Source organism: Martes martes (genome assembly GCF_963455335.1).
Source record: "Martes martes genome assembly, chromosome: 5".
In the NCBI taxonomy this organism is placed as follows: Eukaryota; Metazoa; Chordata; class Mammalia; order Carnivora; family Mustelidae; genus Martes; species Martes martes.
The window spans coordinates 116,552,457-116,577,285 of record NC_137892.1 but is presented as its reverse complement, the minus strand read 5'-3'; the positions used below and the strand labels follow the sequence as shown (position 1 = coordinate 116,577,285).

Sequence of the window (24,829 nt, the reverse complement as noted above, 5' to 3'; positions counted from 1 at the left end):
TATTGAAGTGAAAAACTAAGGGGCCGAACTCTGCATAGTATGTGGAAATGAAACAAAAACAAGAGTAGCAAAAATATATATGTGTACTTTTCCCCGTAAGAAATTTAAAAATAACCATTATAAGCTGTTACCTTTAGGGAGAGGAAATGGCAAGCAGGGGGAAAAAGAGTTGTCACTTCCCATTTCATATTTTCTAAATGGTGTGAATTTTATGAGCTTATACGTGAATTATTTTTCTTTCCTGCCCTTCTCCCTCTTTTGCCATTATAAAGGTGTTAGCTGGGACTATCAGGAAGATTATAAAGCTTAGGTTTTTTTTCTCTTCTTTTTCTAAAAAAAAATAATGTACACCCCCCTTTTTTTCTCTTCTTTTTCTAAAAAAAAAATAATGTACACCCCCCCAAAAAAATGTTTCCTCCAATTTACAAGGTACTCACCATCTACTAATTTTTTTTTTTTTTAAGATTTTATTTACTTATTTGACAGAGAGAGATCACAAGTAGGCAGAGAGGCAGGCAGAGAAAGAGAGGAGGAAGCAGGCTCCCTGCCAAGCAGAGAGTGCAATGCGGAACTCAATCCCAGGACCCTGAGATCATGACCAGTCGAAGGCAAAGGCTTAACCCACTGAGCCACCCAGGTACCCCCATCTACTAATTCTTAAACATTCCATAGACTTAAAACTTTAATAGTTTATATAAATTTATATAAATGAAACCACTAAAAATTCCTATGTTAATAGAAATTGTGACAAGTTCTAGAAATAGGGTTTCCCAATATCTGATCTTAGTGATTTAATAACTAGATTAACCATTCTACATTCTCATTAATGTATCCCTTGAAACTTCAATCAATATCAAAATTATGTCCACACACGAAAAATTTTTTCAAGTATCAAATATAGAAATTCGATTTTAATAGGGCTACACTTAAACTTCAATGGGAAAAAGCAGGCTATCAAAAATCTTTCAGGGTACCTGGGTAGCTCAGTCTGGTTAAGTCAGTTGACTTCAGCTCATGACTCATGATCTCAGGTTGTGAGATTGAGCCTCATGTCAGGCTCTGCGCTGAGTGTGGAGCCTGCTTAGGATTCTCTCTCCCTCTGCCCCTTACTCCCCACACCCCTCCAAAAAAAAATCTCTTAAATCTAGGAACATGTCCAAGATACACTGTTAAGTACATACAGTAAAAATCCATCTTTTACAAATGGAAATTCAGTTATATTTTCTAAGTATTTTAAATCCAAACAGTTGCAACCATTCAAAAAAAAAAAATCTCAAAATTCCATTTCCTCTGAAATTCATCACAATTTCTCCAAGTTCTATACAATATTGAATGTCTAGAGATATCCATAGTCAAGAACTTACCGATTCATGGCAGGATCATTCATGAAAGCTCGATAACCCTGCAAGTAAAACTTGCAGAGTGTCAGGACACCCAAGGCAACGAAGGAAACCGTGAAGACCAAACCCAAAAGCGAATAAGGAGTGCTGCAGCATTCAGCAATACTAGAAAAAGCGGGGTGGGGAAATATTGACAAGTAAAAATTTTCCTTTTGAAATAAAACCATCTCAAGCCTTCAAAACCACCAACCTTGATCTGATCCTCTTCAATTAAAACACCCCACACCAAAATTTGAGGTAAAAATCACCTAACCATTCCATTAATAATTTATTCTAACCTACATTTTTATTCTTCTATTATTCTAACCTACATTTTTTAAAATATCTCTGGCAAATATTCCATACATAGCACCATATCTGAAACAAAGCCTTATCTATTTTTATTTATCTATCATCTCTTTCAAAAGCAGTAATGGCTTAAATTTTCTTCAAATCCTAAGAAACATATAATTAACATGCTGATAATATTCAAAAAAGACTCATATAGTTGCTCATAGTTCCTTCTGAAAAATGCTGGCTATTTAAATTATTCGGACTGTGAACAACTTGTCCTAATATAATAGTCAAAACTCCTTATTTGACCAAATTGCTATCAGGGAAGGCACATACTGACTTTGCAGCTCCCAACTCCTCTCAGTATAACAGTATTTCCCATATTATTGATACTTTAAATTTTAATTTAATTTAGGTTTACATAATTGTATTCTTTTCTGGGTTATTTCAAAAGCATATCCAAGAATACAGCCTAAGACCATTTAAAAATAATTTTAATATCAATTTTTAACATAAAAGTTTGCTATGAATACCACTTACAAAAAGAATTGGAAGACCTTACACTACCTAAAGCTTGTAAATACTTTCACACTTTATGGCAATACATTCAATACTTTCACTGAACATTTTAGATACTAACTTATTAACAAGTATTTTACAAACATATGTAGTATTATGTACTAATAATTTGGATTTAGCATTTATCCAGCATTTAACAAATGTTCAAATAAGTTTCAGAATTTCAGTTAAGAACTTCATTCAGGCAATGAGGAATTCATTCAGGCAAATCAATACCTATCTTTTACTATGTAGCTCTGTGCTTCTGCTACGTAGTTATCCTTCCTACACAATTAACTGCCTTATAAGTAAGTTCTTAAATGAAAACATCTACTTTTCCAAAGACCAATGTATATTATGATGAGAAAAAAATGTCTTGTTTTCTTTTAGGAGTCAAAATATCTATAAATTATGGTGGCTGATAGCTAAAAGAATGACTGTATGGCATTCTTACAAATCTAATTTCCCAAGATGTGACCTCTTCTCAGAGAAATCCCTATACAGGATGTTTAAACAAATTGTCTAGTAACTAAAAAGTGATATTCATAAATAAAAATATATTAAAAATTTTACTTCATTCTCACTGGAAGTCTGAAAATTTTACTGATGTTCCCTACTATTTCTCTATTCTTGTCTCCATATTTGGAGAAATCTTTTACATCCAAACCGTATGATTTAATTACATTTTTGAAAGGATATTTTTCAAAAGGGAACATACTTAAGAAGGCAAAAGGTTTCAATCTAATTTGGGGGAAGTAAAAGAATTTGGAAAACTTGATAAAACTTTTCTTCTCTCTCTTTAGTGAGATGTTTTATTGATTTTAGTTTCTATTTTCTGGCTGCAAAAACAAGCCCTTTGTTTACATGTGCTTTTTAGTCGGTTTGTTTAGTCAGGGTATGCTGATAAACTTGCAATCTTCCTTTGATAAATAAGTTGTGCTTTGGCAAGGCAACACACCAATGTAACCTGGAAGGAGCATCAAGGACAATGAACAATGCTTACAGGAATAGAAATTAACAGAAGAACCTTAAGGGAACTTCTCTGTTAAAAACCAAATTTAAACTTCATATTTTGAGAAAGGGTAATCTAGCCTATGTATAAAAAGGAATAGAGAGAAAAATCATTTTGAAAAGACACCTAAACCTCATCTAAAAATCTCAGTATTACTTTCAAACTCTGTAAATAAGTCCAAATTCATTCAAAGGCTTACTGATTTGTGAAGCCTATTACACTATGCTACACTTGATCTGACTGTGCTTTTTAATGGCTAATAATCTGGCTTAAAACATGACCAAAAAAAAAACAAAAACAAAAACAAAACAAAACAAAAAAAACATGACCAATCCCAATCCCACACTTGGGTTATTATCCTAATCAAAGGATTCTATTTCTCTCTTTAAACTGAATTACTTTTTGGATCATTTAAAAATTCTTCACAAAACTTCCATATTATTTACATTAAAAAACAACAGCAGTGAAACTTCATGAATAATGAGCGGGGTATTAAAATGTATTGGGTATCAATTTATTGCATGCTTACAGAAGCTACTTATCATCTAAAAGTGTTATTTTTAGAAAGTACAAAATATGCCTTGGTGCCAGTAAGTTTATTCTGCTTATTTACTGAAATAGGTACTGCCCTATGACATTTTTATTGATATTTAACACTGTGTAACATTCTTCCTACGCACCTTACTGCAGTGCTCCACCATTTGGTTGGCTGAGAAACAATGGCTCTATTAACTAAAACTCAACACTTTTGTCTGCTTTTGTACTTTTGTACTCTCCTGAAAGACAGAGTTTCATTCTTGCCTGTATGTGCCAGGGAATGAAGACAGACAGCCATGTGCTAGAGTCTGAGGGCTTGAGATTCAAACTCAAAGAGTGGAAAAATCACAAATGTGGATATAGTTCCCAACAAAGATACTTCAATTAAAAAAAGGACTCCGATGACTTAAGGCTATTTTTTTTTTAAACTAAATCTTAAAAACCAAGTCTTGGAATTCCTTTGGGGCAAACAGCAAAGCATTATGATATACTCACTTCTCCAATTATTTGACTATATCGAATGAAGCAAAACATTAAAAACAACAGAGCATTAGCTGCAAGATTAAGTCATAGGGTATGAACTCAGATGGGCTCTGACACCTGGGGCAAAGTACTCTCAGTACAGTCTCTTCAGCTATGAAAATGGTAAATGATAATAAAGGCACTTATCTCTCAGGGTTGTGGTCAAGATTATGTGTGAAGAAAAGTGTTTCGGAGTGTGGCTGGCACATATTAAATACTCCATAACTGACAATTATTTTTAGCAACATATGCTTTATTTACCCATCCCATAATTTAACTTGAAATTAGAAAAATATTTTTAAAATTTGCTATGTACCTTTCCACAAATCATTTGCTAAAGCCACCTATACCATTATTACCTTAGCACCTGCCTGCACTGCCAGACCTAGGCATCCACCAAGTGAAAATCCTACCTTAATTAAATATAGGGTACACTCTAATGTAAATAGAAATTTGCAAAACTAGCTATTCCTAGATCAAAGTCTTCTCTTCCTAAGGTTATGTACAGTATCACACATTCCCATTAATTACCTTGTAAGGAAAAGGAAAAGAAGCCTCTCCCGTGATGCAGGCTGATCTCGAGTACTGAAATAAGAGTAAATCTGAAGAGCAAATAAGACGAGCCAGAAAACCATGAAAAGTACAGGAACTACGAGCTGATTCCACAGGGACATTCCCAATGCTAGAAGGCCATATACCTCTACTACCTGAATAAGAAAATGAGATAGGAAAACATGTTCTATCACTTCAATAAATACTTTTAAACACAAGAGTTTAAAGTACTTAAAGAGAGAAGTTAAATTGCTTTTCTTTCACTGTAAGATTGTTTCAATTAAATTCCTTTAAAGTTAGCTCTGTACATACAGTTAGTACATTCTCTAAAATTCACTGATTTTGCGTTCTTATTAACACTTGCACACACTCATCAAATGACAACCATAAACTGCCCTTACAGTTCAGAGTAAAGTTACTTTCAGAGTAAAACTACATCAAAGGTAGGTTGAGTAGACTTTGTAAACTTACTCATCTCTAAATCAAAATGATCCAGACTACAATAAATGAAGCAATAGTGTGTGAATGGCTAGAAAAAGGCGCAATGTAAAAGGAAGAATTTTTCCAGGTGTATTCAAGAAATGTCACAGGGGAGAGACAGATCGACAGAAGACAGAATAAACACTGGAGTTTACTCTACTGGAGATAGTTAGCAAGTCTTTTCCCCCAGACAGATCAATTCCCCTTGCTACTTCTGTGTATTTATCAAACACTTCTCAACTTATTTGATTTGCTTAGTGCATTAACACCAGGAAAAAAGGTACAACTAAAAAAAGTTTATTAATCTACTAATCAGTAAATTAGCTTTCCAGTTTGTAAAACAATCTCTCATGCAATTAATTAGGAGGAATTAATTCTCATAATCTAAGCCTAAGAGCATACATGTAACCAAGTTTCTAGAGTTACTATGCCAGGGACCAGACCATGGTAACACAACAGGGTTCTGCAAGGCAGGCTACAAACTCTAACCTACACAGCCAAATCATCTTGCCAGAACTCTCAACAGGATACCACAATGCTTCAATAAAATACAACTATCTTAAATTAAAATACACGGACTTCAGGTTTTTCTGATTTCTAATTAACACCTATTTCTAGGTAGATCTAGATCTTTTTATTAAGTTAAAATGCAATGACCTGCAGGTTATTCCAAATTTAAATTTTTGATCTATAAATCTAATGCTTTCTCTAAAATCCAGTCAAGATTAACTTCTATTTTTTCCCTACTAGAAAATATTTAAACAAAAAGCAAGCTGTCCAACTAGCTGCAAAATTATTATTAGCAGCAAATTGATCATTGAGAGGTAGAGGGCATTTTTCCTCCTTTCCATTCAAGGAAAAGATGACTAAAAAGCCTGATAGTTTCCATTCTTTACCTATCCAATCCTTTCCAGGTTGTGGATTTCATAACCTAGAATTTATTTTCAACTATGACATCTACTGATGCCTGAATCTTAAGGCAACAAAAAGGTAAACAGGACATTGAGAAATGACGGCTCTGTCCTTATGGTGATTAAACAAACAGTATACAATTAATGATTACTGATTGTCTTCTGTTTCCCACAAACTAGGGTAGATTGATTTCAAAGAAAAAATACATAATTTAGTCATTCTTACTCTGAATACAACTATAACCATTCCTCAAGAAAAAGCTCTTCATTGAGTATGAAAATAACTTCCTCTTCTCTGAAAGACCTACTTTCAAGAAAATTGCTCAAGTTAATCATTACATAAGATGAACAAAGAAGGCAGAATCAGCCTAAAGCCAAGAGTTCAGGGAAATTTTTCTGGGAAATCTGCCCTGGAGCACAACAACAAAAAAACCCACTTCACTCAGTAGTTTCAGTTTATCAATCTGAGAGCCTCCTGTACTTTAAGGTCATATACACACAGTAAAATGTAGAAAAGAATGTCCATTTTAGCACTCTTTTTATATCAATGTCAGCTTTAGTATCTATTTTACATACTTAAACTTATCAATCAAGTCAAATAGAAATACTTAACTATTGTTTCTATCTGGGAATAATCTGTTTTAGAGCAAAGGCTAAAAAAGTAGGAAAGGCAGATGCATATCCTGTTGGCAAAATCAGTATATCTAAACAAAATCAATCACACGATAGCCCAGAACTACTTAACTTCTCAGTTTACATAAACTGGCAAATACAAGGAAAAAAACCTGTAATCACAGTAGGACATTAATCAGAAGAAAAATACAGATTTTTACCTCTAGGTTTTCAATTCTGTATTATTTTCGTCTTCATTATAATGGTTAACAGACTGAACACTGTCTGCTGCACTGAACTCATTTAAATCTCACAGCAGCCCTACAAGTTAAGTAGGACTCTTACTATTAGTTCCATTTTACTGAATAAGCCAACTTAAGTGACTACCCGTCATCCCCAGGCTACACGGCTAGTAAACAGTAGAGCCAGAGTAAAAACCCAGACTCTCTGCTTCCACAAATTCACTTCACTTCACTGCCTCTCTGCAGAACACTTCTTCATAATCGCAGATGCTCCTAATTAGGTTGAAAATAGTTGCTACTTAGAAACTGTCTAATAGAACGTTACCATGACCACCACTGTGAAATGAACTAAATCTTTAATAGAACTAATTTTTATATAGAATTTTATCTAGCTGTGTGTGGTTGTCAGTCTTACCTGAACCAATTCTCTGTATGCAGACTTAGCAAGGTTATAAGGTACTAAAAGATTAGACCCAAGAAAGTAGAGAACTTCCAATCCAGTAAAAATCATAGCAAATTTGTTGATGATAACAATTGTCTCCAGAGGGACAAGGCAGAGTCGTGCTAGCAGAGGAAGCATGTGAGCTGAAAAGAGCCAAATCTGCTTCGTTTTCATGACGCAGGAGCATAAAGTACACACCACCAACTGACCTAAAATGGGGAGAACATATTTAAGATTTGGTATCCACAAAATACAAACAAAAGACACTGCTAAGAAAATGATGACGCAGCTGTTGAAGAAGTCTAATTAATATCTCTTAGTTAATAACTTCAGTCAAATTTTTACCTCACCTGACCAAAATTACATATTCACATGTTCTGTCACTTTTGAGCACCAACTCCCTAGCTAGGTACTGACATGAAAAAAGCAGCACAAATATCCACTGGTCTTCACCACATTTTGGATGACATATATAATATAGAAAAAGGCTTTTTTAACATCTAACTAAATATTATAGTTATTCAGTTACTACTGTTTATATACAGCTCTTTTTACAAGGGTCCTCAATATTTAACTGTCCTGGTCTATAGGTGATAGCATAAAATTCCAGAGACACAGTTACTTCTCTAAGATCACCCTCCAACAAAATTCATTCTGAGATTTTCAAGCTTTAATTGCTTTTACAGGTCTATGCAAGCCCTCTTTCCAAATGACTCAATGGTGAAAGTCAACACTAAAAAATTCAAGCAACAAAGTCTTCCCAGAGGATTATGTATGATCATTATAGAAGAGTTAGAAAATACAGAGTAATAAAAACAGGAAAAATATTCAATCTCTTATAATCCTATCACACAAAAATAGCTTGTTAGTACCTTTGGTCTATTAAACGAAGCTCTGCATAGACAGCCTTAGCACTGTATCCGAAACCTAGGTATGTTCAATAAAAATTGGGTATTTGGGGGCACCTGGGTGGCAGAGGTGGTTGTGTCTGACTCTTGGTTTCAGATCAGGTCACAATCTCAGGGTTGTGAGATCGAGCTCCGGCATCTGGCTCCACGCTCAGTACGGAGCTGGCTTGAAATTGGCTCTCCCTCTCCATCTGCCCCTCCTACTCATGTAAGTTTGCTCGCTCTCTCTCAAATAAATAAATATTTTTTAAAAATTAGTTATTCATACTGTTACCCTTTTCAGATTTATTCTATGCATGTGACCATACACAAATGTTTTCTAGGAGATTACAGTGTACATACTATTTTACAATCAGTTTTTTTCAGGTAATACATATAATGCATGTATGTCTCTCTCTATACCAGAAAGTATATATACATGGTTGTTTTTAGTTGTATGGTTTATTACACTGAATCCATATGACACAGTACTAACATATGGCTGTTTTCAAATAGTTCATAATTATAAAATGTTTTGTTATGAATAAGCCTATACATGTATGACATCCTTGTATAAACTACTTGGAGCACATTTCCCAATATCTTCTTAGACTAAATTCCTAAAAGTGAAATTACTGAGTCAAAGAACTATTTCAGGTTTTTGACACAGACACTATCAGACTGCCCTACAGAACAAAACACCCAGTGTACACGGTGCCCATTTTCCCACTGACTTGTCAGCAGTAAAAATAATTTAAGGAAGGGTAGGGCAAGGAATATTTCCTAAGCATTTTAAAAGTTGCATTTGCTGATTGCCAGTTACAAATAAGTATAAAAAATTATTTGCAATTATTTGGTGAAATGCTTGTTCACATTCTTTGGCCATTTTTACTAGAGAAATGTAGGCTTCTGGAATTCTCTGATCAAGATACTAATTTCCTTTGTCTTATGACTGTATTTTCCCAACGTGTCCATTTGAATATTTTAATACTTTTTTTCTGCTATAGTACAGGATATTTTACTATAAATGGTCAAACCTATCAATCTTTTCTTTGGTTTCTACCTTTGGTGTCATGGTTAAATCGCTTGGGTCCCCCTACTCAAGATTATACAAATAATCACCTACATTTTCTTTCAGTATTCTTTAATTTAAAAACTAATACATTTGAGGGGTGCCTGGGTGGCTCAGTTGGTTAAGCATCCAATTCTTGATTTTGGCTCAGGTTGTGATCTTGGGGCCATGGGATTGAGCCTGGCATCAGGCTCCGTGCTCAGCAAGGAGTCGGCCTGAGATTCTTTCTTGCCCTCTCCCTCTGCCCCTCCCCTCACTCATGCTCTCTAAATAAATAAATAAAATCTTTAGAAAAAACACACACACATTTGGAATTTATTTTAGAATAAGGTAAGAAGGAATGATCTAAAATTTGTTTTCTCAGATGTTTAGTCAGTTGTCTCAAAACTAGCGATTAGAATCATCCAATTCTTTTCTCATTACTTTGAAATTACACTCTAGTATACTTACATTTTTTTTATATATTTGTGTCTACATCAGAACTTGCTATTCTTTTTTTTCTTTTTTAAGATTTTGTTTATATATTTGAGAGAGAGAGAGCATGAGTAGGGAGAGGGGCTGCGGGAGAGGAACAAGCAGCAGACTCCCTGCCGAGCAGGAAGCCTGACATGGGGCTTGATCCTAGGACCCTGTGATCATGACCTAAGCCAAAGTTAGATGCTCAACCACCTGAGCCACCCAGATGCCCCCTTGTTATTCTTTTTAATCATCTACTCTAATGACAGTACCGCTCTGTTCCATTTCACTGACTAGACAAACCTCCATAGATCCCTTTAGAATTTCGTGAAAATTCCTGAACCTGTTATCTGCAGGATTAACTTGAGAATCACCTGAGTCAATTTCTCTTCCTTCTTGCCAATGAAAAGCAAAACAATGCTCTGAGATTTTAGTTTTGTGTTCAGTCTATATTACTATTAAAAGAATACAAAAATGGGGGCGCCTGGGTGGCTCAGTGGGTTAAAGCCTCTGCCTTCGGCTCAGGTCATGATCCTGGGGTCCTGGGATCGAGACCCACATCAGGCTCTCTGCTCAGCGGCAAGCCTGCCTCCCCCCTCTCACTCTGCCTGCCTCTCTGCCTACTTGTGATCTCTCTCTGTCAAATAAATAAATAAAATCTTTTAAAAAAAATATATACAAAAATGGCATCCATTTTTACACAAAGCTGAATATTTATTAAAAATCTACCATGTTGTAACATGTGGTATTTTCTTCCACAAAGTATTAATATTAGCCTTTAAAGAGCTGATATTTAAATAATGTGAAAAATATCCATAAAGGCATAAAAGGAGGAAAACCCATATTACTAAAACAAACAAACAAAAACAAAAAGCAGAGGAAAGGCCATCAATTGAATTATGAGAACATTTTAAAGGACAGAGAATGAAGAGATAGGAGGCAATTAACTTCACCAGCTACTACTCTTTCCCACACCCTAGAAGGAAGACCAAAGCCTGTTCCTTGAAGAGAGTAAGAACAGGTTCCTGGACACCAAAGCAGAGGTGAGATGCCCAAATGAAAAGAGGGGATTAACACAAAAGCCTGCACCCTGAGAGATAAGATCTCTCTAGATATCCAAGCACTGCTGCATGTTTATTGTCACAAATTCTAGTCACTAACAACAGCCTCCCCTACATGGGACAGACAGTCCAAGTAAAAACACATACAAATACTCAAAACCAGCCAATTCCACTTGAACATCAACTATGAAACATGCCAGTTGGTAAATCTAAAGATTTCAATGAACAACTTAACTTACATTAATACAAATGATCAGTCAAGGACTCCTAGGTATTTAAGTAAAACTTATGCTTTAATCAGCCTCAGTGAGGCCTAGGCATCAGTATTTATAAATCCTTGTTTAATATAACCAGGTGTTTCAAATCCAGGTTTGAGAAACACTACTATCCCATGACACACAAAGACCAAAACAAACGGAAGAAAGATCTCAGGGGAAATGGATAATTCAAGGAATCAAAGAAAGCTTCAAATAGATAAATGATATATCTAAGAAATAAAAAGGCTGTCATAGGAAAAAGAAGCATTCAATGAAAACAAGTTCCTGGATATTAAAAATATAAAACAAAAAAGGTACCATAAAAGGGATGGAAGATAAAGTTGGGAAATCTCAGAAAGTAAAAAAGAGAGAGAGGAAGGAAAACAGAATAGTAAGGAAATTAGGGAGTCAATGTAGGAGGAACAATATCCAGTTGACAGAATTTCCAGAGAAGAACAAAAGAGGTAATAGCAGGGAAGGTATTATTGTGACTTCAAGGAGAAAGGCCTCTGGAGAATTGATACAGGAATATGGAGAGGAGTGGTACAGGAGAGAGCCAATTTTCATCATAAAATTGTGGTAGGTCTTGGCTTTTAAAAATAAGTATATTTCTTTGATTAAAAAATTAGCAAAAACTCGGGGCGCCTAGGTGGCTCAGTGGGTTAAGCCTCTGCCTTCTGCTCAAGTCATGATCTCAGGGTCCTGGAATCAAGCCCCACATTGGACTCTCTGCTCAGCAGGGAGCCTGTCCCCCCCCACCCCGCCACCACCTGCCTCTCCGTCTGCTTGTGATCTCTGTCAAATAAATAAATAAAATCTTTAAAAAAAAATTAGCAAAAACTCTAAAAGAAAGTACTTGGAGGAAATGCTTTTAATATTAGGAATGATTAGGAATTTTCACCCTGACATATCTTATTTCTCACTGTACTCATAGCTGTGATATTTAAATTTCCTTGTTCAGCATGATGTAAACTTCCTCTACACTCCAAAAATTCCCCTAAGTCTATGCCAGCACATTCAGTACTCAACTCTGGGGTTACAGGCTTCATTTATCTTCTTTCATAGAAGAATATGACTCATAGGCTAGGATTCTCTTTAAGAGAAGACCACTCCTCCTCCTGTTTAGGTGAAAAAAGGAGTGGAAATCTTTCCTGCAGCAACTGAACTGGAAGCTGTTTAAGTTGATGTGCCTATTCCAATCAGTAATTCTGAATAAATCAAAATCACAAAGTAAGCTCTTAATGTCAGGATTCCACTATTAGAAATAGCTCCAAGAAGTTTGCAACTCTAAGAAATGATGGCGTATCAATATTACTCAGTTTTTCATTAAAAGTTCATCTGTACCCCAATGTTCATAGCAGCAATGGCCACGGTCGCCAAACTGTGGAAAAAACCAAGATGCCCTTCAACGGAAGAATGGATAAGGAAGATGTGGTCCATATATACTATGGAGTATTATGCCTCCATCAGAACGGATGAATACCCAACTTTTGTAGCAACATGGACGGGACTGGAAGAGATTATGCTGAGTGAAATAAGTCAAGCAGAGAGAGTCAAGTATCATATGGTTTCACTTATTTGTGGAGCGTAACAAATAACATGGAGGACACGGGGAGATGGAGAGGAGAAGGGAGTTGAGGGAAATTGGAAGGGGAGGAGAACCATGAGAGACTATGGACAAAAAACAATCTGAGGGTTTTGAAGGGGCAGGGGGTGGGAGGTTAGGGGAACCAGGTGGTGGGTATTGGGGAGGGCACATATTGCATGGAGCACTGGGTGTGGTGCAAAAACAATGAATACTGTTACACTGAAAAGAAATTTAAAAAATAAAGTTCATTAATGAAATGGAAAAAATGAGTAGAAAGTACTTGCTTATGGATTTTATTTCCAATTAACTGAATCTTAATTGAGTAAACAGAGGATCATAGCCACTGATAGGAAAATTTAAGATGTTTCAAATTTATACTATATTGCATCCATCACAGAATAAAAAATAGTAACTGACAAGCTTTCTGACCTAGCAAATATAGCTGACATCTAAACAATGCAAGGGTTGGGGGGCCAACACGCTACACAGTTGAAAACAGCTGCATAACTTTTGGCTCCCCAAAAACTTAACTGCTAACATAGCCTATTGTTGACTGGAATTCTTACCAGTAACATAAACAGTCAATTAATACACATTTTGTATTTTATATGTAATACATACTGTATTTTTACAATAATGTAGGTTAAGGAAAATAAAATATTATTTTAAAAAATCATAAGGAAAAGCAAATACATTAACAGTACTGGATTTTAAATGGATGACCCACGTGTTCAAACCTGTGTTGTTAAAGGGTCAGCTGTATTTTCACACTTGAATGTTACCACTATTGAATATACCAACTCCTAAGATACAGTCATAAAGCAGCATTTTTTTTCTCTTATTGTCTTTTAAAATCCACTCTGTGAAGACTAGTGTTCCCCTGTCCCTAAGGCAAGTCCTGTAATTTTTCTCATCTAGCTGAGGTTACAGTCTCAACTGAACAATAGCCAATACTCTGAAACTGATTTAAAGTTGAGGCTTTTCCCTTACTCCGCAGCTCAGGCCTCCTACAGGACTAAAGACTGAAAACCCACAATTGTGAGAGAGGTGGGAAGGTTATGACAGGCTTTGTCTTCTTTCTCTAACAGCACCATTGCCCACTCTTCCTGACTTATCCAGGGTTGAAGCATGTAGGGAAGAAGGAGAGAGAAGTAGAAAATTCTTACTTGCCTATGCTCTTACAATGATAGGGTATGGGTGCACCTGAAGCTGGAGCATAAAAAAAATCACTTTGAGGCGCCTGGGTGGCTCAGTCAGTTAAGCTCTGACTCCTGATTTCTACTCAGGTCATGACCTCACAGTCATGAGACTGAGAGCCCTGCACTGGGCTCTGCACTAGTCATGGAGCCTGCTTAGATTAAGATTCTCTCTCCCTCTGTCCCTCTGCACCACTCCTCATACGTACTGCCCCCCCTACTTAAAAAATCTTTTTTAACTCCTTGCCTTTTCTCCTGTGCATTTTTGTGGGTTCTTCTGAGATTGTTCCCATCACTGTGGCTCTCCTAACCTTACTGCTTGTTATATACCCTCCGTTTTCAGTTCTTAACTCCTGAAAATTCAATCCCCATTGAAGTCTTCTTATTCTTCTAAAGGCTCTCTTAGAAGGACCTAAAAAAATCCCATCGACTCTTGGGGGCCCTTTTCTAGTTCACAGGAAACTAACTCTTTGCCCACCTAGATTAGAAGATAAAGAGAACTCCACAAGACATTTTCACTACGTCCATAGTCAGAAAATTCAAGAGCCAGCCAGCCCACTGTTGGCACTGATATCTTATTAGAATTATATTATGAGCCACATTTTTAATTTTTAACCTTCTGGTAGCCTCATTTTATAAAAAGTAAAACAAGAACAACAACAACAAAAAAACCAGGTGGAATTAACAATATATTTTATTGAACCTAATATACCCCAAATATTATCATATAAACATTCAACATACATTAAAAAATTAACAAGACATTTTGCAACCTTTTTTATACGAAGTCAGAAATTGGGTGTATTAGACTTACAGCGTATCTTCATTTGGATTAGCCACATTTCAATAGCTACATGTAGCTAATTTTAGATGGTGCATCTTGAGATTTTACAGGTGTGGGTCAGACACCAGTTCACAGTATCCCCCCTAAGCCACAGAAGACATGTGACTCTCCAAATAGTCTACTGCTGAATTCTTGACATGTGAACGGTTGGGGAGGTATTTCAGAGAAAAGAGCTCTCTACAGAAATCCTCCTTTTCTAATATTCAACCTTTTATCATCCTCTATATGGATGAGTTTAAGAGTCACAAAACAGGTTTTTTCTCACTTCCTTTTTTGCAATTGTCACAGTAGGTAGGGTCACTTTGGACTGTATCTACATTGTTTGAGGTTATTAGCCAACATGCCTATTTTTAACATTGTGCTACCTAAATATTTCAATCATGTCTCAAGTTCTTGATGTTTCTGGCAATTTATTTTTGACTACAGTGATGGCTTTCAATAACAATAAATAACTTTAAAACATTATATATTTAATTTTAATCTCACAAAGTAATAACTAGCTTTATTAACCTTCCAAATAGTTAAAATATCATTTAAAAAAACAAGCAACTATAGACTATGTATGATTTTAAGCATGTAAAGAAGACAGTAAAGCTAAGTGATCCCCACCTACACTTTTAATTCTTTTATAATACTTACCTATTAAGGCTGTGGTAAACCGATTCATGGAGAGAGGTTCTAAATACATTGGTCCTTCATAGGCAGACTCCAGTTCACTCCTGACATAGTCCCTAAATAAGTAAAACGGTAAAAATGTTTTAGATACACTCCAAGCACATACAGAAAAGAAAAGCATCTAAAGCACAGTATTCTTATAAAAAGCATAGTATTATGTTAATGACATCTCTCTCCGTATGTATACTGAGAAAAAAATCAGGTACAAAGAATTATGTAAGGATGGACTTCATTTCTTTCTTCTATGCACTGGATCAGAATTACCGAAAGTGAATTTTATTATGCAGAAAAGACAGCCAAAGCACTACTTTATGGAATTTTCTTTCTTCCCAAGGCCTTATTAAATAACTATTCCCAGTTAAAAAAACCACTGAGACACCATCCCTCACCCCTACTGCTTAACTGATAACACTACATCAACAGTATTATATCAAATTTCCCCTCTTTTGGCTCCTTTCCACCATCCTGCCTATCTTATTTTCCCCAAAGTTTTATCCCCACTTGTACTTGTACTTAATTACAAGTAAGTCACAAACTAGTTAGAAAACTGGCTCACAGCAGAACAATCCTTGAAAACTGTCACTTTAGACTCTATCAAGAATCTATAATTAGGTTGATAATATGTAAGTAGGCTATAGATTTATTTTGAAACAAATTTTTTAAAAGGTTTTTAAAAATTTATTTATTTGACAGAGAGAGAGATCACAAGTAGGCAGAGGCAGGCACAGAGAGTGGGAAAGCAGGCCTCCTGCTGAGCAGGGAGCCCAATGCCAGGCTTGATCCCAGGACCCTGAGATCATGACTGGGCTGAAGGCAGATGCCCAACCATCTGAGCCACCCAGGCGTCCCATTTTGTAATAAGTTTTAAATCACATCTACTATTTCTTTTAAAATTGAATTCATTTAACATGTGAGTACTGAGAAATAAGATATAAGTAGGAAAGAGCCTTTACAAACTGAGAAAACAGAACTTCCAGTGCACATCCAGGCAGCACAGGAAAGGAAAATTTAACTTACTATCAGTAAGCTAAGTAGTAACACTAAAAGACTATGGTCTTAAGTTCCTGACAGCAGATAAGGAAATTTGTGTAAAAAAATTCTCCTCTTCTTCAATTATTGAATGCTTTGTTCATTGTACTTAAAACAGTTTGAATGTTTCCAGTATATCTGAACAAACCCACGCTGTATTTACTTTTTCCATGAAGTTACTTCCTATTAGGCAATCCAGTTGAAATCCTTTAGGGTAGCAAAGCCAAATAAGACATGACCCTTACATAATTCACAAGGAGAGTACTACCAAAAAAAAAAAAAAAATCAAAATTAAAAACTAAAATATATTTTATGAATGGAAGTAGTTTGGGGGCCAATTATAAAAAATCAATAATGGACCTAGATTCATGGGTGATTTGGCAATTCTCTGTCATTCTTTGATGACTATTTATAGCAAATAATAAATCAATAGTCTCTTTTTACTGAAATTCTCAAAAACAATGATTTTAATGCAGTGGTGGTCAACCAGGGGTGATTTTGACCCTGACAGACATTTTGCAATGTCTAGAGACATTTTTAGTTGTCACAATTTAGAAGGGCTGGGGCTGCTGTGAGCACCTAGATTAAGAGTGCTACCACAACATTCTACAGTGCATAGGACAGCCCCACAACAAAGGACTACCCAGTCCAGACGTCAGTGGTTGAAACTCTGTTGAGAGGCATACATGCTATATATGCAAATTACATATACATACCTGATTACTACATTACTAGGTAACTATCAATGTGAATTTATCATATTTTACAAAGTTTGGGGACAGAAAACTGAAGAATTGAGAGAATTATGAAATATAAATTAAAATACACATAAAAATATCACTTACATTTATGAAGTCTTTGAAAATACTATTAAAGAAAGAAATTTATATTTGAAAGAGCTCTAACCTGAGTCCTAGGCTCTAAAGCCAAATAATTTCTTTGTGGCCACAGCAGATCCCTCTCCAATAGGTCCAATTACAAAGAGGGAAAACCCACAAAGACAAAAAGCAGATTGATGCTTGCCAGGGGCTGGGCGATAGGAAAATGGAAAGGACACATAACTGGTACTGAGTTTTACCGTGGTGTGATGAAAATATTCTGTAATTAGATAACGGTGATGGTTGCATGATATTACGAATTTAATATATACCAATGAATTGTTCACTTCAATTTTATGTCAATTCAATAAAAGGGAAATAGGGGTACCTACAAAAGCCCTACTTCTCTCTCTCAGGAAGAGCTGAAAGTTGCTCCCAAAGGGCTCAGTCCCCAGAAGATCTCTCAAGGGGGGTGGGGGAGGGAAAGGAATTGCAGAGTTGGGTTCCTTGACATGTCTTCTCTCCCTTGTTTGCTTTTGTCATCATATTAGTGATGTTTTATATATAACACAGCAAACCCACTATTCACAATTTCTTATTGCTGAAACATTTAACTGTTTTGTATTGTTTCCTACTTTAGTTTACCTTTTTTTACAGCTTCTTTGCCTTTTAAGAATTCTAACTTCACATAATGAAATTTGTAAGGAAAATTAACATTCTCTACACTTTTTCTTTTAACCTCAAAAAGAATTTACTATATACATAATATGTTGCTAGCACACTGCTACACTCTGGGAACACTACAACAGACAAGAGACACACAATCCTGTTAGCCATGGAGCTTAACAAACCAGGAGGAAAAACAAATATCAAACATACTATTTAGTCTAATAATTAATTACAGTTGTGATAAATGCTCTAAAAACAGAGATGATTTTCTTCTTAATTCTTTTTCAGTATCCATATTTCATGACTTTGTGATGTGACAAGATTATAGGACACTAAGGGAGATGTGCCTTCCAGAAGAATAACCAACCTTCAAGCCCTAATGACAACACCATGGTATTAAGCAGCTTCCTCCCACTAGCTCTCTATGGTGCAATCCTCTAGGACCCTAAGAATAGCTCTCCTCAATGCTGCAACCTCCCCCATTAATGTGCAACCTGAGCCACTGAACCAATCATCCTACCATAGAAATTAACACCTTCTCTAGGCAACTTAGACCCTTTCTTCCTTGTTCAACTCCTATCTATCAAGACAGTCCTTCAAAATCCTCCGTGTTTGGCTGACTCACCAGTAAGCCCCACCTCAGCAAAGAGGGCCAGGCCCAGAAAGCCTGTAATCCCTCTTTGGGCCAGCTGTGTTAGGCCTGCCAGAGCCAGGGCAGTGGCTTCAGTGAGGGCTAAACTACTGGTCTCAGAAGGAACAATGAGCTGTCCCTTCTGAAAGAAGAATCTGGACTGCATCCCAAACTGTATGGAAGAACTAAAACAGGGATCAATGTTTGAACAAAGATCTCTATATCTACGTTACAAACGACTTCACAGCATCCCACACTGAGAACGAAAACTTGATTACTCAAGTGTCTCAACAGAGTGGGTCACTCACAATGTAAGTAAGACAGTAAGCCAAATAAGAAGGATCCAGAGAAGGTATTATGCGAAATTCCATGAGTCATTTTAGGCCAAAAATTAATCTGATGCAATAGCCATGAAATTCTAATTTTTAACAAAATTTAACAATTCTTTTAAGACTGAATCAGATGAAATGTTCAAAAGCAGTATTTGATTTTTCAATTTAGATTTTTTTAAAGCTGTTTAAAAGTTTTTTTGTTTTTTTTTTTTTAAGTCTAGAACATTTAAATAGTAAAATGTATTAAACTGGTCAGAAGCAAGAATCCCTGCCATCTACTTATAACTGAAAAAAATCCTTCCTTTCTTAAACTTTTTTCATTTGTGCAATTTGTGCAATACTGACAACCAACCCCGAGCACTAATAAACTAAACACCGAAAATCTACTTCTCTGATCCCCTGTGCTAGCCTATTCTCCAGTGACTAAAACTGTTTGGGGGCATAAGAATGTGTGAGATACATGAAAAGGGCCTCAAGGATAGCTTGCAATTAGAAAAATTCTTGCTATAAGGAGAAGCATACAAGTTACAAAAAAAAAACAAAAAAAAGTAACAACAACAAAATCTAGAAGCTTGCCAAAACTCACCAACTGACCTTGTAACAATCTCTTAAGGAACCTAACAACGTAGAACAATTTGTACATTCTGGCCACTTAATGCTTTCAAACTGTTAATTCCAGAGAAACCTAATCTACTTTCACAGAGAATTAAGCCATGAGCTCTCAAAGCTTTCTTACGCAATATGTGCAAACAAAAGGCACTGCAATTTAAGGGATCCCAGATACTTAGACGTTCTAACACTGGATTTGAGTATCTACTATACTCTAAACAATGTGCTAGTAACTTGTTCATTTACTTACACTGTTCTTTCTTAGCTTCTTTGTGACCCCCTACAGAAATATTTAGTGTCTGGAGCAGATAATGTTCAAAAGAAGAAAATATATAAAACACTGAAATGGGTCAATTTTGTTCCTGCCAAAATTAAAAGCTGGGTATAGAATGATAAAATTCATTTTAACAATTCCTTTATTTAACAGCAGTGGTTCTCAACAGAGGAAAATCTTGTTCCCCAGGTAAGCATATTTGACAATTAGGGATACTCTGCGGTTTCACAACTGCTGGAGAGGGTGTGCTCTGTGATCTAGGGAGCAGAGGCACCAACATACTATAATACACAAGACTGTCCCCAGAGCAAAGCATGACTTGGCCCGAAATGCTAACAGTCCTGTAACAGAGAAACCTTAAATGAGACAAACTTTCATGAAATGGGGAGCTTATTATCTGTATTTTACATACAAATAACTTTTGGGGAAGTTTTACATTTGAAATCCTACTTACATACCAGAGACCAGGATGAAAAGGAGTATTCTTTCAATCTTATGAAACCCAGGGGCTCTTAATTCAATTTACACACATACAAAACGGACATGTTAGTTTATAAATCTAACAATAAAACAAGGAATTTAAGAACACTGGAGCTTAGGGGTGCCTGGGTGACTCAGTTGGTTAAGCGCCTGCCTTTGGCTCAGGTCATGATCCTTGAGTCGAGTCCCACATCGTCCCCCATAGGGGACTCCCTGCCTGGCAGGGAGTCTGCTTCTCCCTCTGACCCTCCCCCTTCTCATGCTCTCTCTCTCTCATTCTCTCTCTCAAATAAATAAATAAATAAAATCTTTAAAAAATAATTTAAAAAAAGAATACTAGAGCTTAAAAATTTTAGAGAAAAACACACAACTGTGATGTAAATCAAGACCATACCCCCATAGGAATGGTCATGTCAGTTGTCAAGTTTTTCTTTTTTCCCCTATAGTTCTGGACAGTCTCAATTTTAAAGTAGGATTGATCCTGGAAAATATATTCCTGACATCACTCAAAATGAAAAACACAGTTTAGTAATTTTAAGAGTTAAGGAACCTGAAACATAGAAAATAAAATATTAAATGTTCATAATACATCAACTGAGGTCACGGATTTTCTAAAGTTTAATTCCTCTGAACTATAAGCAATATCCATTCTAGACATATTCTAAACAAGTTTTTATTCACTTAAGGGTAATCAGCTTCATTATCTGAGTACATGTCTTTTTTTTTTTTTTTAAGATTTATTTATTTGAGCAGAGGGAGGAGCAGAAGGAGAGGGAGAAGCAGACTCCCCACTAAGGAGGGAGCCTGATGTGGGGCTGGATCCCAGGACCCTGGGATCATGGCCTGAGCCAAAGGCAGATGTTTAACCAACTGAGCCACCCAGGTGCCCCTATTTGAGTACATGCCTTAAGGGAAAACAGAAACCCAGCTTTTCAAGAGCTTATGAAATTTTCAATTTGCAATAACTTTTTATATAGCCAGTTTCTGAAGTACCAAATAAATTACTTAAATAATTAATTACTTAAATTAGCCAAATACTGATTTTCCTTCTTAGTACCATACTACACTCTGCCTTGATATAACTAGACTGAATGGTGAAAAATATCTATAAATCATATAACTGATAAAGGACTTCTATCTAGAATTGAGATGTATTACAACCCAATAATAAAAAAAGACAATCCAATTAAACAATTGGCAAAGGATCTGAATAAACATTTCTCTAAAAAGATTTATAAATGGTAATGAACACATGAAAAAATGCTTAATATCATTAGCCAACAGTGAAGTGCAAATCAAAACCAGATGAAATATCATGTCACACTTACTACAATGGCTATACTAACAAAGACAGATTTTAACAAGTGTTGGCAAGGATATGGAGAAACTGAACCCTCACACACTGTTGGTAAAAATAGTACGACTTTGGAAAATAGAATGGCAGGGGCACCTGGCTGGCTTAGCAGGTAGAGCATGCAACTCTTGATCTTGGGGTTGTAGGCTGGAGCTGCATGTGGTGTAGAGATTAAAAATAAAATATTTTTTAAAAAAAAGAGGGAGATAAAATAGTACCGCAGTTCCTCAAAAGGTTAAACACAGATACCATATGATCCAGCAATTTCACCTTAAAGTATATGCCCAAGAAAAAATAGTACACAAAACCTACATAATGTTCACAGCACTACTCATATTAGACAAAAAGTGGAAAGAACCTGTGTCCATCAATATATAGATGAACAAAATGTGGTATATTCATATAACAGAATATGATTTGGACAGAGAAAGTACTGATACATGCTACAACATGGATGAACCTTAAAAACATGTTAAGTGATAGAAGCCAAGGCACAAGACCACATACTGTGTCTATGTGAAATGTCCCCAACAGGCCAATCCATAGAGTCAGAAAATAGAATGACCGTTGTCTAGGCTTGAGGGGAAGGAGATTAATGGAAAATGGGGAGTGACCACTGATGGGTGCAGGGTTTCTTTCTGGAGTGATGAAAATGTTCTAAAATCAATCGTAGTGATGGTTTGCATAGTTCTGTGAACATACTAAAACCATTGAGCTGTAGAGCTGTATCCTTTAAATAGGTATGTAAATTTTATCTCATTAAAGCTGTTATTTAAAAAAATATATAGCTGTTATAACTTTATAGTTGCCACATGAAATCTGAACCATTTTTTAAAACTAAAAACTTCAGCCTTAGAATTTCATAAATGTAATACATTCAAGCCTTAATATTTATAAATGTAACATATTATGAATTAATTTAAGGATAATACATCCTTGCTAAACTTGTTTGAGACAGCACCATATACTATACAGTATAATAATAAAATTCTAAAACATGCTTAGATTTTAGAAAATTCTAAAACATCTTGAAATTTGTTAGTTTAATAACAAAACTAACTCCATAAGATGGGCATTGTCTTTCTTTACACTTTCAAAAAAGCAACTTACCAAAGTAACATATTGACTAAGTAGTGAAACCAGTTCATACCCAGTCTGAATCTAAAACTCATTTTCTTTCCCCTAACAATGTGCCATCCTATGAGGAATAAGCTAACAATCAGAAAACTTACATTCAAGTTAAAGTCTGAGATTGTTCCTTCCCAGCTATTTGCCCACTTTGGTTTTTTCTTCTATAAATCCAAAAGGATTATTAATAAGGATCAAAATGAAATAAAAAATGGGAAATATTTTTGTATACTGTAAAATTTTATTATAATTCTTTTTATTTAAAATAAGTTTGATTTTCTAATAAAAATAAACTTTAAACATTAGAAGAAACATTCCTATAAATTAAAAATCAAAAGTTAAAACTTCCACCAGAAGAATGGTCAGAAAGAGGCTGGTCTTCATTTGTGACATTGTCAGGGTTCTCTTTATCCTTATGTAATAGAAGTTTGACCTCTAAAAAAGTCTGGATGGTAATACTATATATAAAAACAGAGCTACATGTTTTTCAGCCATCACTACACCATTAAACCACATGGAAACCAAAAAAGCATGAGGGAGAGGGCAGGATCATTGTTTTCTCACCCAGAATTATAATAAAAGCAACAATTTTCATACCTCTATCTTAAAGTTTGTGATTTTGAAGATTAATCAAAGAAACCATATCAACTCTAAGATTTTATTTATTTATTTGTCAGAGAGAGAGAGAGCGAGCACAGGCAGACAGAGTGGCAGGCAGAGGCAGAGGGAGAAGCAAGCTCCCTGCCGAGCAAGGAGCCCGATGCGGGACTCAATCCCAGGACGCTGGTATCATGACCTGAGCCGAAGGCAGCTGCTTAACCAACTGAGCCACCCAGGCGCCCCGAAACCATATCAACTCTAAAGGGCTATCATTATATAGTGGTACCATGAAATACTCTGATTTAAAGTCATTTTTAAAAGAATGCTCATAAAACACTGCTGCACAATAAAAACAAAAACGTAAGAATGTTAGTTAAAATTCACTGAGCACAGGGGAGCACTCTTGATTTTGGCCTGGGTCGTGGTCTCAGGGGCCGCAGGATCAAGCCCCATGGCAGGCTCCGTGCTCTGTGTGCAGTCTGCTTGTCCCTCTCCTTCCCCCTCTGCTCCTCCACCCGTTTGCTCACTCGAGCTCTTGCTCTCTAAAAAAAAAAAAATGACTGAGCACTACACCCCAAAAAACAAGTAGTCCAACTAAAAAATGGGCAAAAGACACAAACAGTCATTTCTCAAAGACGACATACAGATAGTCAATAGACACATGAAAAAATGCTCAGCATCACTCATCAGCAGGGGAAAAAAAATCAAAACTGTGAGATATCCCATCACACCTGCCAGAATGACTGAAATCAAAAACACAAGAAACAACAAGGGTTGTCGAGAATGTGGAGAAAAAGGAACCCTCTTGCACTGCTGGTGGGAATGCAAACTGGTGCAGCCAATGCGGAAGACGGTATAGAGGTTCCTCTAAAATTTAAAAATAGGGGAGCCAGGGTGGCTCAGTCATTAGACATCTCCCTTCAGCTCAGGTCATGATCCCAGGGTCCTCCCTCCTTGGCGGGAAGCCTGCTTCTCCCTCTCTCATTCCCCCTGCTTGTGTTCCCTCTCTTGCTGTGTCTCTCTGTCAAATAAATAAATAAAATCTTTTAAAAAATAAAATAAAATTTAAAAATAGAACTACCTTACAATCCTGTAATCACACTACTGGGTATTTACAGTAGGCTACAAAGACACTAATTAAAAAGGACATATGCACCCCAATGTTTACTGCAGCATTATTTACAAAAGCCAAATTGCAGAAGCAGCCCAAGTGTCTACTGATGGATGAATGGATAAAGGAGATGTGGTGTGCACACACAAACACAGGAATATTATCCGATAGCCATAAAAAAAGAATGAAATCTTGCCATCTGCAATATGGATAGAGC

At 36.0% G+C, this 24,829-nt stretch overlaps 1 protein-coding gene across 1 annotated transcript in view; it reads right to left on the bottom strand.

The window, feature by feature from the left end:
* Positions 1-24,829, bottom strand: part of RNF145 (ring finger protein 145) — a 56,251-nt gene that overhangs the window by 13,823 nt on the left and 17,599 nt on the right. Inside the window, exons 5-8 of the mRNA XM_080803667.1 lie at positions 15,542-15,633; positions 7,515-7,750; positions 4,834-5,009; positions 1,365-1,505 (exon numbers count right to left, since the gene is read on the bottom strand). Of these exons, the coding sequence (XP_080659793.1) occupies positions 1,365-1,505; positions 4,834-5,009; positions 7,515-7,750; positions 15,542-15,633 (645 nt within the window). The remainder of the gene's footprint in view (positions 1-1,364; positions 1,506-4,833; positions 5,010-7,514; positions 7,751-15,541; positions 15,634-24,829) is intronic.